The sequence below is a fragment of the Pelodiscus sinensis genome, chromosome 14, assembly GCF_052426305.1.
Source record: "Pelodiscus sinensis isolate ZL-2025 chromosome 14, ASM5242630v1, whole genome shotgun sequence".
NCBI classification, from domain to species: domain Eukaryota; kingdom Metazoa; phylum Chordata; order Testudines; family Trionychidae; genus Pelodiscus; species Pelodiscus sinensis.
In genome coordinates this window covers 24,125,177-24,137,820 of record NC_143065.1, presented here as the reverse complement: position 1 = coordinate 24,137,820, position 12,644 = coordinate 24,125,177, and the positions used below count along the sequence as shown (strand labels likewise).

Below are 12,644 nucleotides of genomic sequence, written 5' to 3'. Positions count from 1 at the left end.
ATCTTATCTTTTATCAAAGAGGACAAGTGTTTCATGTTGATTGTCACAGGACAGTTCATTGATATCTGTGCATTGAACTTCAAGCAATGTGCTTTTTCTGCAGAAAGTTTGGTTTTTGAGTATACTGAGTCAAACAAGCTTCTGTTTCAAACTTCACATTACCTAAAGCTTCTCTGAAGTCTGGGTGGTGCCCAGCACTAAGCTTGCAGCCAGAAAACGGATTGAGCAGCTGCTCCTGCAGCTGACCCTTATGCTGTCTGAGTGCCAGCCTAAGGAGTTGCCAGCTTGCTTCCTGCTGGAGGCATGTGGTCTGTGATCTCCCTTTTTGTTCCTGTGTTTAGGTTACCCAACATGTACAAACACAGTGCTACGTCTAGACTGCAGGCTTCTTTCGGAAGAAGCTTTTCCGGAAGAGATGTTCCTAAAAAATTATTTCAAAAGAGAGTGTCCACACTGAATGGACGCTATCTTGCATTTAAACTGTGATTACTATGGATGGAATGGCCACCAGGGCACCTGTGCTTTTTCCTCTTTCCTCTTCTTTCGAAAGAACTCTCTCTTCCCTGTCCACACACGCCTTTTTTGGAAAGAGTTCTTTTGGAAAAAGGCTTCTTCCTCGTAGAAAGAGGCTTACCAATGTTGGAAAAAACCCTTTGTTCTTTTCATTTTTTTCCTGAAAGAACATGATTGCAGTGTGGATGTAAGTTAAGTTTTTTTGGAAAAACAGTTGTTTTTCCGAAAAAACTCAGTAGTGTAGACATAGCCAAAGTGTGGTACCATAGAACCAAAGGCCCTATTGAAAATTGCCACTACGTTATTTTTTACATGAAGTGTTATCATCATGGGTTGTCTCGTGCCTTTTAGTTTCTGTGTGGTTTATTAACTGAAGTTCATTGCTCTAATAGTAGAATATGTACATAAATGAAGCTAATAGTCAGAGGCTACAGGAGAGGGGAGTGAGGTTGGGAGGAGCACAGCTCCCTCTCCTATTCCAAAGCAGTAGGGAATTCCCCCTCTTCTCCATGACTAGAGTAGCATCTCTCTCCCATTGATCTCTTCTTCCTTGGCTGGTATAGGAAAGGCTCTGTTTTCTCTTTCGATCTACTGGAATCACAGGCCACGGCAATGCTTTTTAAGATAATCCAAATGGAAGTATTTTTGTAATTAGCCTAAGTTTTGATTTTCACATGCCAGTTGCACCAAGTCCAAATGCCTTTAATGCAGAACTGTATTATAATGTGCTTTTGTTTGTGCAGATCTGAGAGTGAGTTATTGCTTTACCAAATTTGAAGAAGGGAAATGCTCAATTCCCAAATCCAGAAACCATTCCAAGCAAGAATGTTGCTGCGCCTTGCAAGGACAAGGATGGGGTGACCCATGCGAGCTCTGTCCAGAGGAAGGAGATGGTATGTAAATTGAGCTAATAAAATAGCATTATAGGCACTCCAAAGACAAACAGTGGCTTTGAGAGTCATGGATGTGGGGATTAGAAAACAGAAAGGTCTTCCTCAGGGCATGGCATATTATTTTGTTTTAACAATGTCAAAGCCTTTGTGCTATGGAAAGGCTCACAACATACCCATTTCTCAAAAAATATTTGTAGCATTTCAGGGTTGTTTCATGGGAAGTATGTGAGATTAGTCTGCTCGTAATCTGCTCTGGTGCTTTCTAATGCGGTGCATTGTATATTTTAAAATTTTGGTAAAACAGTATTATGTCCTTGTCAGGCAATAGAAAACGCCACATAGGCTCGAAATCTAGTCAGGCTGCGCTGTTTTTTGTAGCTCTAAAAGCAAGCACAACTATTACACTTGTCTCTCTGAGTCTCCATGCCAGTCTTTGTGGGTTTACAACAACATTTTCTTATTTTGTAAACATTTTTCTCCATCATGTAACTGTGGAAGACTCAAAGCACAGGGGGAACAGCGAAATTGATTGTTCACTGCAGCCCTGATTTAGGAAAGCAACCCCATCAGGATAGTTCTGAAGCACATTCTGACTCAGCTGAAGTGTTGATGTACAATTTTTTACTCAACAAACCCCTAGGAAATTCACAGTGTCAGTGCTGTTACAGGGCAGTTGTGTTACAGGCACATTAATTCAGAATGACAGATTGCCATAGACAGTATTACTGTTTATAATGACGTGTTAATACCAGTCAGCTCATGAACAAATCGCGGAGATGCTGAGCAGACTATGCTCTCTGAAGCAAGAAACACATCATCTGTTTTCCTGATTGTGCTGTTTTTGAAGGCTTCTTCCCTAAATAAGAGTGAATAAATTGCCCTATCTGTGTACAAGCCAAAAGGCTAGAGTGAGGTAGAAAAACATGGTGAGCTTCAGAGTGTTCTCCTGAAGTGACTGGCAGAGTCAAAGGGGGCAATTGCCCCATGGGCCGGTGATATAACAGCCTGGGCCCTTTAAATTGCTGCCAAAGCACCATGTCAGGACAGCATTGAAGACTGCTGGAGGGAGGGATTGCAGCGCTCTCTGGGTGGTGCTGAGGGCTGCCTGACCCTGCCTCTTCTAAGGTGTGGAGCAGCACCCCACTCTGTGGGTGTGTCTAGACTACAGGGATTTTTCGAAAAATGTCTAGACTGCCGCCGCATTCTTTCGAAATTAAATTTTTTCAACCGCAGTAAACCTCATTTTACGAGGAAGAACACCTTTTTTTTAAACTGCTCTTTTGAAAAAAGCTGTTCTTGAATGCAAACAAGGCTTTTTCGAAAGAGAGCATCCAGACTGCCTGGATGCTCATTTTCGAAACAGCATCTCGCTTTTTTGAAAGAAGTGGTTGCATACTTCTTAAATTCAGATACTTTCAAAAAAGCACCCCGCTTTGCCCAGGGGCCTAGTGAGGCTGTTGGCCCCACTACCCACACATTGGTTTGTCCCAGTCTGAATCATGGGTGGGGGAAAGTTTTGGATTCAACCCCAAAGCTTATGGCTATGTCTAGACTGGCATGATTTTCCACAAATGCTTTTAACGGAAAAGTTTTCTGTTAAAAGTATTTGTGGAAAAGAGCATCTAGATTGGCACGGATGCTTTTCCGCAAAAGCACTTTTTGCGGAAAAGCATCCATGCCAATCTAGACACGCTTTTCCGCAAAAAAGCCCTGATCGCCATTTTCACCATCGGGGCTTTTTTGCGCAAAACAAATCTGAGCTTTCTACACTGGCCCTTTTGCACAAAAGCTGTGCGCAAAAGGACTTTTGCCCGAACGGGAGCAGCATAGTATTTCTGCAAGAAGCACTGATTTCTTACATGAGATTGTCAGTGTTCTTGCAGAAACTCAAGCGGTCAGTGTAGAAAGCTGGCAAGTTTTTCCGCAAAAACTTACCAGTCTAGACACAGACTATGAGTTTATTTGTTCTGGGTCTGACTCAAAATCAGATGACAAGATCAAGGCTTTGTTTCATTTCATTTTGTACCATCACAGAAAAAGGTACAGGGTGGACCTCCCAAAACTGGGATTCTCTGATCTGGCAACATCCGTAGTCCGGCAGGACCCCAGATGTTCCTGGACCAGGGAAACCTGGCTGGGAGCCCCAGCAGCAAGAGAGCTGGTGGCTCAGAGCCTAGCAGGGCTGGGACTGGGGTTGGAGTCCTGGAAGCACAGCTGGGGCCACAGCAGATCCAGTTGTGGGGCCAGAGGCCAGGCATCCCCAGTAGTGGAACCGGGGGTAGGGACATAGCAGCCTTGGTAGGCAGACCAGGGGTGCAGCATCCCTGGGAGTGGGGAGAAGGGCCAGGGCTACTGCAACCTGGATAGTGGGGTCAGGGCTGCAGCAGCCCTGATATCAGGGCTAGGGCCACGGCAACGCTAATAGCAGGGCTGTGGCAGTGTGGAGGGGGGCTAGGGCCAGCAGTGGGGAGGAGAGGTGGGTGGAGTGCTGGTAGCAGGGAACCTCCCCAGGTCTGGCAAATGCCCTCATTCAGGTCTAATCAGGTCCCAAAGGTGCCGGACCAGAGAGGTGCAACCTGTAACTAAATTAATCCCTAAGACAAAACTTCTACAGCTATGTCTAAACACAATATAGGTCTGATATGCTGTAAGCCTACTCACAGTTTACTGAAGTACTTCAAAGTAGAATGTTACTGTATCTTATGAAAGGAAGGGTTATAGTGTAGAGTAGATAAATAATATCTCAGAGTGGGTCTGAACTAAATCTCAAATCCAAGACTCCACCCTCCTGCACAAATGCAATGGGTGGGAGGAGTGGGTTTATTTGTTCTGTGTCTGAATCAGAAGGGTTTTATCTTCTGGATCTGAATTGATGGAAATCTTGTGAGCATATTCATTCTTGCTGGTTTTTGCTTCAGTGTAGTAGAATTTTATGATGATTTCATTTATTTTTTGAGTGCCCAGCGTGTGCTAAGTGACTCTCATAAACAAGAGAAAACATGCTCGCCATGCCGAATAGCAGGCAGTAACCTCATCTTTCAAGATTTGTGCTATTTAAAGTCTTGCAAAAAGAGCTCAACTAGTTTGCTGACATCAAACTAATTCTATCATAAGTCTAAGCTGAACTGAGACATCACAACCTTAACCCATCTGTAATAAACTCAGTGCTTGATGTATAAAAGGCAGCTGTTAATTTGTGGCTCCACAGGACTTAATAAATTGGTTTACAATCAGATCAGGCTGTATTTTCTTCAGAATTTTTATTTACAAGAAAAAAAAGCAAAGTCATTGCCATCTTACTGCTTTTTAATAGAAATCTTTTACTTAATGTCTGCCATACAGATAAAATAAATTGTAAACTTGTATACATAAATGGTAAATGAAATGAAAATAATTACTTCATATATAAAGTAGTTTCATTATGTGTAGTTTATCACATTTGAGAGCGTACATACATGCACACCCCTGTTGAATATAAGATCTAAATGAAAACTGTCCATCTATAATGGTAAGAATGCAACCCACTGCACATTAACCTGATAATGAATGTATAACATTTATTGCTGTGATTTGGGATAATATGAGCATTTCACTTACAGAGGCATTTCGTCAAATTTGTCCATTTGGAATTGGCATCCTTCTTGGACCAGGAGATGAACGGGTTGGTAAGTGATGAGTGCTCTGAATGTTACTGTATGGTCATAACTCTAGCCTGCAACTTTGTGTCCATCAGCCACTGTCCCTTCCAATTCAAAATCACTTCTCTACGAACATTTTCAAAAGCCCTGGATTTGTCTTGCATAGACACTTTGCAAGGAGTTATTTATACAAATGTAAAATTCAAACTTGAACTTCTCTCCCACTCTATTAATTATCCTTGAGGAGAATACTCTCTGTCTTTCATCCTGTTGACCAGACATACCAGGGGGAATCTGGAGAACCTAAAGACTGGATCCAAGCAACATATTTTCCCTTCTTATAGATCATATGTAAGAAATGGTTTTAATTTCTTAGTACTGAAAACCACGGAGTCTTGATTCCCCAGTATACATTCTTGGGTCTAATTCCCTCCATAGACAAACAGCCCAAAGCTTTTGGTAACTCTTTTGATATCCAGAGAGTGAGATGGCTATTTATGTCATGATGCCTTTTCTTACTGTGACTCCTGTTAAAAAGGCTCTTAAACCAGCCTTTACAACCGTTAATGCTTATGTGCCACCCTTTGAAAATTTGGCATGCAAGTTTCTGAGCTAATCGCTTTTCAGATACTGTATTTTCATTGTGAGTTGTGGAATATTCCATTCTAAATTCATGTTTGTCGTTCTAGATTAGACTCAAAATGACAATTAATTTCACTAACTCTAGTCCTTTTATTTTTGTTTCTGGGCTAAGACGTGGATGAGTGCCTTGACCCAGATAACTGTCAATTGGGGCAGTGTATCAATACAGATGGGTCCTTCCGCTGTGAATGTCCTTTTGGCTATATCCTTGAGGGAGTTCAGTGTGTGGGTAAGTATAAGTGTTGTTTTCCATTTTAATGACTCTGAATTCCCCAAGTAGAACATTAAAGAGTAATAGTATGTGTGACTCCACTTTGGCATCCTGGGTTATAACTCTGCTCATGAATAATGCAGAATCCTTGCACATGGTCAGAATCAAACACTTACAGCTTCAGCCTCCTGTGGGATATTCATGCCTTGTTTTAATTGCTTGCAGATACTGATGAATGCTCTGTGGGAAATCCATGTGGAAATGGAACTTGTAAGAATGCTATAGGCGGCTTTGAATGTACCTGTGATGAAGGATTTGAGCCGGGACCAATGATGACATGTGAAGGTGAGACTTCTCCTGTGCAGGGTCTTTCAGTTACAGTTTACTGGTAAACACCAGTAACTTCAGAAACAATTGGTAAGTACAGAGATAACAAAGCAGGCAAACTAGGAATACTATTGTGCAGTGATTCCAACATTCTGTGTCAGACTTTGCTTCCTCCCCACTGCAAATACAGGAATAAATACTGCTTCTGCTTCCTATCCAAATGTGAATCCTTTTACCATGTTACCCTTTTTCTAGCGGGAAAAATAGGTGAGCAGCTTCTTCACTTTCAGAGCTAGTGCCTGCTGATGGATTGCCCAGATGGGGATAACATAAGCAAGTTCCATTCAGTACCTTCTCCAGAAAGGTTACTGATTGTACTCACTATGCATGCAGCTTTGATGTGAGAATTCAAACTTTTTAGCATAACCTAGTTCTCTCCAGCAGTGCACAGGAGTGTAATTCTTCCACTGGATTGGCTTGTGCCACTTATTATAAGCACTGAGGACCCCATCCTGCTCTTACAGAAGTCAGTGGAAAAATTCCCATTGACTTGAGTGAGAGGTAGATGAAGTGCATAAACACCAGAATGTAGTTTAGTTCAATTTACACAGCACATAATAAATAAATATGCTTCAGGTACTGGGGGTCACAATAAGGATCTTTTATTAAATGCAGGTTACAGAAGAGTCAGTTGTCTTGGTTGGTAGCTAAAATGAAATGCCTAGTATCAACAACATATGTGTAAGTTAAATAAGAGCTGGGGCAGGTGTTGGTTTACCACTAGCTGTATTTTATCAGTACAAAGCTGTAAATTCCTGCTGTTGCCTGATTGATGCTGCAGGCAGTGATTTCTGCTGCCCTGCTCACATAAGAAACTCTAAGCAACCAGGAATGTCTGTGACCCTGCTCCTATGCAGAAGTGTTTAGCCAGCCAGTAGAAGCACAGATCTGACAGTAAAATGTAACTCAGAGCAGTTTGGCATCTCTTATTTATAAACCAAACTAAACAGCATACTTTCTCAGCTGGTGTCTTTTGCAAAAGCAAATTTCACTTTGCATATGGTTATTTGTCTGACTACAGATGTAAATGAGTGTGCTCAGAATTCTCTACTGTGTGCCTTCCGATGCGTAAACACCTACGGATCATATGAATGTAAGTGCCCAGCTGGCTACGTTCTCAGAGAAGACAAGAGAATGTGCAAAGGTAAGATTTCATAGTTAGATGATACTGTGATTTCAGACAGATTGGGGTATGATTCTCTCAGTGCTAACAACCCTAGGGAGCCCTAGAGATAGAAGATTTAAAACCTAAGGTGAAATTCTAAGGCCTGCTATTGTTATGCAGAAGGTCCAACTAGTTGATCATATTGGTTCCTTTTGCTCTTAAAACACATGAATCTACTCAGCGTTGCTCGGATAGCGCAAGGAGTGGTGAGCTCAGGGCTGGGGGTAGGGGGTGCTGCAGTCAGGGCAGAGATTCGGGAGTATGGGCAACTCAGGGCCAGGAGTGAGAGGGGCATCACTGAAATCAGTAGGCCAGAATCTGAGCTAGCTGGCCAGCACAGTAGGGACCATGCTGCCCCCAGTGCTGTGGTGGTGAGGGTGACACTGACCAGGCAACAGCTCCCCAGGGCTGGCTGGGGCAGCTGGGGTTGTGCTACCCAGATCCCTGGGGCTGGTTGGAGTGGCAGGGGCCACAGCCAGACCCTTGCCCCTAGCTGTCTACTCTGTTTCCGGTGTGACTGGCACGCTGAGGTCATTCAGCAGCATGACTGTCACTGCTAGCAGACCCCTCCCTTTCCATTTGATTAGGAACAATCAAATTCCAGGTGCAAATCCCATTGTCCTGTTGCAGCCTGACCTTGTGATAAGAGGAAGCTGCATACCAAATTTGGTGATCCTAGCTCTTACCGTATAAGAGGAGTTCTTGAACAGACACTCTCACTCTCTCTCTCTCAAATATACAGTAGATGTAAAGCTTGGTAGTTTAAAGGGTTTGCTTCCTAACTGAAATTAGTTACCGCTAGACCAGTAGTTTCTGGTTATTAATTTAGCACAGCAGAAAGTTGTTCTTGATTTCACTTTCAAAATGAAGATTTCGTTTTTATGCATTTCCAAGAGAATCTCTCTCTTTACGTATGTATAATTCTGTCATATTAATACTCTCAGATCTGAACGAATGTGACGAAGGAATTCATGACTGTGACTCAAAACAAATGGAGTGTAAAAATCTGATTGGCACATATATGTGCATATGTGGACCAGGATATCAGCGGAGACAGGATGGTGAGGGCTGCATAGGTAAGTGAAACTGTTGAAATCTCTATGAGGTAATAGCTTCAGCTCAGGTGAACTGAGCTGAATTTCAGGTTACAGAGCCAGGTTCTGGAGAAAAAATGGCAATTTTGGATTTGACTAATTGATTAAAATCACTCATATAACTGTATAATTGTTCCCAGTATTTCAGGTAAAGGGTTGTGCAGAGCCTACTTCTACACTGCCTTACATGTGCAGTCACACATGGAAGAGAGGTGTAAAATGCTAACTGTATTAGTGAATGGAGAATTTGAATCAGGCAGTATGTATACTCCCTTTGCACAGAAGTTAATGACCAGCAGCGATGGGCAATAATTTTTGAAGGGAGGCCACTTCATAAATTTTGGAAGTGGCCACGATCCGACCCGGAAGTGGTTTGGCCTCGGGCGGAAGGGGTGGGGTTGAAAGCTACCCCATTGGGATCTTTGCTTGGCCTGGGGTCTCTGCCTCCTGACTTCTGGCCAATGGAAGGGACCTGGAGCAAATGGCAGGGTGCTGGGGGCTAGCCTCCTCCCACAGTTGTCTGGGATGGAGGCTTAGAATTCACATAACACAGCTGGCAGCTCCTGGTCCCTGCTGTTAACCTGTTGCCTGGCAGTCACCCGGCAGGCACAAGCCCTTTGAATAGAAGCAGCTGAAAGGGCTCACGCCTCCCAGGCAGGTCTCAGCCAACAGGCCAGTGGGACCAAGAGCTGCGAGGCCTTTCGATTGCTGCTGTTTAAAGGGCTTGTGGCTGCTGGGTGACTGCCCCACTAGGGTGTGGGGCCTGGAACTGCTTTGAGGGCTGAATCAAAGCCCTAGGTGGGCCAGATCCAGCCCACTGAGATACTTTTGCCCACCCTTGCTAGACAGGCAGTAGAAAATCAATTCCTCAGTGGGATATATTCAAAATTCAGGTATACCCAAAATTCAAGCAGAAGAAAACCAGAAAAGAAAAGAGCAGACACATTTTGGCAAATTTTAGTATTTCAAAATGACTTTTTAGTATTTCACATTATTTTATCAAAAACAACGTCCTGCTTCCCTCTGTCTGCGAGGTACAGTCCCCAAAATGAGCACTCAGTTGATTTAAGTCATTTATGTGCCACAGTGATTGTCCATGATTTACCATACCCAGCAGTAGCGCCAGTTGCTGCCAGAATACTTATTTAATTGCATTTACCTCTTGATAAAAATGTCAGAAGTCGCTGCATTAAACTGTCCTTTTCAGAAATCTTTCTGAAAGATTTTAATGTCTTCTGTAATCAGACATTTTCAGGTGCTGTGCATCTAGTCTATGTCTAGACTGCAGAGCTTTTCCAGGGTACCCGGAGGTATGCTGGAAAAGCTCAGCTGCATCCAAGGAACATGTCTACTTTTCTGAAAAAAGTTTTGGAAAAGCAGACATGTTTTTTCAGCATCCCTATAAACCTCCTTTTATGAGGAAGAAGGGATGTTTCAAAAGGAGGGTTTTTTCCCAAAATTAGGCCCGTATAGACAGGCCAAATTTCTGAAAAGCCTCTTTTGGGAGTAAATTGGAAAAAGATACACAAGTTGTGTACTGCAAATTGCATTTCTTTTTCTGATTTATCTTTGTAGTGTAGACTTAGCCTCAGTGTATCACTGATAAACTTAGCCAAGTTATGCTGATTTACAGCAGCCAATGGATCTGGCCTTGTCTTTCTTCTTTAATGATATCAGAATATAAGAACATACATAGATCCCTTCCAATGAGGTCCCTAACCCTAGAGACATGAAAACACATCCATTAGATACATAATTTGCTTTTTCTCTTTATAAAGCACCATTCCATACAAATAGTAAATAAATTAGAGCTCTAAGTTATAATGAATCACAAAGTGAATCAATAATAATCCTAAATTATAATGAATCATGAAGTTAATCAATAATAACCCTCTCCCTAAAATACCATATTAAGTAGCATCTTGACTGTAATCAGTGTTGTTTGGAACTCAGGAGAACCAGCAATGGCTAAGACATTTTTTGAATGACTAAATAGTGTGTACTATGTTGCAGAGAAGTAGTGTGGTATGGGTTTACCTGTCATCTACTTAGATTAATCTGATCCTTGAAACACTAAATGTCAGTGTTTTAAAAAAATCATTGCTTATGTCAGTTTGTTCCATTTGTTCCCTTCCTCACATTTAACCAGTAGAAATGCACCACTTTAAGTATATAAGAACTGCCATAGTGGGTCAGATCAATGGTCCATCTAGCCTAATATTCTGTTTTCTGATGGTGTCCAATAGAGGCAATGAACAATATAGGCAATCGTCCCATGTCATCCATAGGCAATCATCCTTCCCGCAGACAGAGGCCAGGGACACTGAGAGCATGTGGTGGCATGCTTGCCCATCCTGGCTAATAGCCGTTGATGGACCTAGCCTCCATGAATTCAAACCTTCATGCTGATTTTTTTTTTTTTTTACTACTGAAATATTTATGGATTTTATTTTTTTGTCATGAAATTTAAAAAATATAGATGAAAATGAATGTCAAACCAAATTTGGGATCTGTGAGAATGGACGTTGTATCAACACAAGAGGAAGCTACAGATGTGAATGCAACGAAGGATTCATTGCCAGTGATAACCAGAATGAATGCCTTGGTAAGTACCAGGTAGCTGCATTAGCAAAGCCAACTAGCATCATCTTTAATACTGGAAGTTTGAGGGTTCCCATATCTCTGGTATGTGGTAAATTGGGATTGTTACACTTGTTAATAATATACTCATATTTTTGAAGATGTATTCAAGAAGTTGAACTCAGTGGGATAACCCAAGGCAAAGTTACAGTGTCTGTAGGATGGGGCCCTTTATAACTAGGTGCCATCCTGGCACTAAATGCTTCATTTGCTAATTGTGTGCTTGTATCAGCTGGTTAGGTTGTACTGGATTTTTATGAAAGTCTCCTGCTGATTAGTCAGAGTCAATCAGCATGGCATTAACTCTGTCCTTTTTCTCTGTGACAGTTCTGTTTTCAGTTAGCCCTTCTTCTCTGGGTTCAAACAGAAACACGTCTTTTCTAGGCACTCTGTAGCTTCACTCCTACCCTCTTACTAAAATTCTTGTCTCCTTTGTTTCCCTCAGACATCATGTTCTCTTTCTTGCTGCAGCCAGACTTTCATTCTCAATTCCACACTCCCAGGGTTAAGTATGCTTCCCTTTCTTTGATATTTCTGACTGAATTCTAATATGTCATGACCCTTCTACAGTTATTGCCACTAGTAGTCTACATGCTGCATAATTTGTCTTTCAGACAACAGAGAAGGCTACTGCTTCATGGAAGTGTTACAAAGTCTGTGTCAGATTGGATCGAGCAATAGAAATTCTGTCAAGAAGTCTGAATGCTGCTGCGATGGTGGGCGCGGTTGGGGACCGAACTGTGAGATCTGCCCCTTCTTAGGCACTGTGGCGTTTAAAAAGCTTTGCCCCCATGGCCGAGGATACTTGACCAATGGAGCAGGTATTTCTGTCTGCCAAAGTTTAAGGGCAAACCTGTAATCAGTGACTATGAAATGAAGTGACAAAGTATGAACTCCATTTGCCATACCTTTGAGCCTACTAGAATCCCTTATTGTAACCCATAGACATTTGCAAGCTTTTCAGTGATCAGAATACAGACTTTGCTACCAACCTAAGTGCATCAGCAAAGAGGTGTTTGTGCAGCCAACTCAGGCAGTTAGACACCAACGAAATCCCAAATTTCAGCAGGCTCCCCAAATCCTTCACTAGCAAGATGTATATTTGTGTGCAGACACCTGATAGGCATATGTGAAAATGTATGTTTGCACATTGAGATATGAGCTTTGTGCCTGTGCATAATGGAGGACAGCTGAAATGTTGATCCTAGTATTGTTTGGTGTGGTTTCCTGTTTGTTTCTGTCCAGTTATCTTTAATGAAACCATACAATGGACTTTCAATTTAACACACCACTGAGCATTCTGGATAATCCAGGTACAAGGGACATTTCAGCACACTTATCATTGATGCTGAGCATCCATGTTTTCCCCCAGCTCTTAGAAATGTTGTTCCCTCCCACTCTAAGATCAAGAGCTCCTGCTGAGTGTGACACCCAGCATACTCTCGGTTGGTGAGTTGCAAG

General features: G+C 42.3%; 1 protein-coding gene across 2 annotated transcripts in view; it reads left to right on the top strand.

Moving 5' to 3' along the window:
• Positions 1 to 12,644, top strand: part of FBN1 (fibrillin 1) — a 221,505-nt gene that overhangs the window by 189,785 nt on the left and 19,076 nt on the right. For both annotated transcript variants that reach the window (XM_006135061.5, XM_006135062.5), the window contains exons 51-58: positions 1,257 to 1,406; positions 5,006 to 5,071; positions 5,799 to 5,915; positions 6,123 to 6,242; positions 7,306 to 7,428; positions 8,394 to 8,525; positions 11,023 to 11,148; positions 11,798 to 12,004. In XM_006135061.5, coding sequence (XP_006135123.2) covers positions 1,257 to 1,406; positions 5,006 to 5,071; positions 5,799 to 5,915; positions 6,123 to 6,242; positions 7,306 to 7,428; positions 8,394 to 8,525; positions 11,023 to 11,148; positions 11,798 to 12,004 — 1,041 coding nt within the window. The remainder of the gene's footprint in view (positions 1 to 1,256; positions 1,407 to 5,005; positions 5,072 to 5,798; positions 5,916 to 6,122; positions 6,243 to 7,305; positions 7,429 to 8,393; positions 8,526 to 11,022; positions 11,149 to 11,797; positions 12,005 to 12,644) is intronic.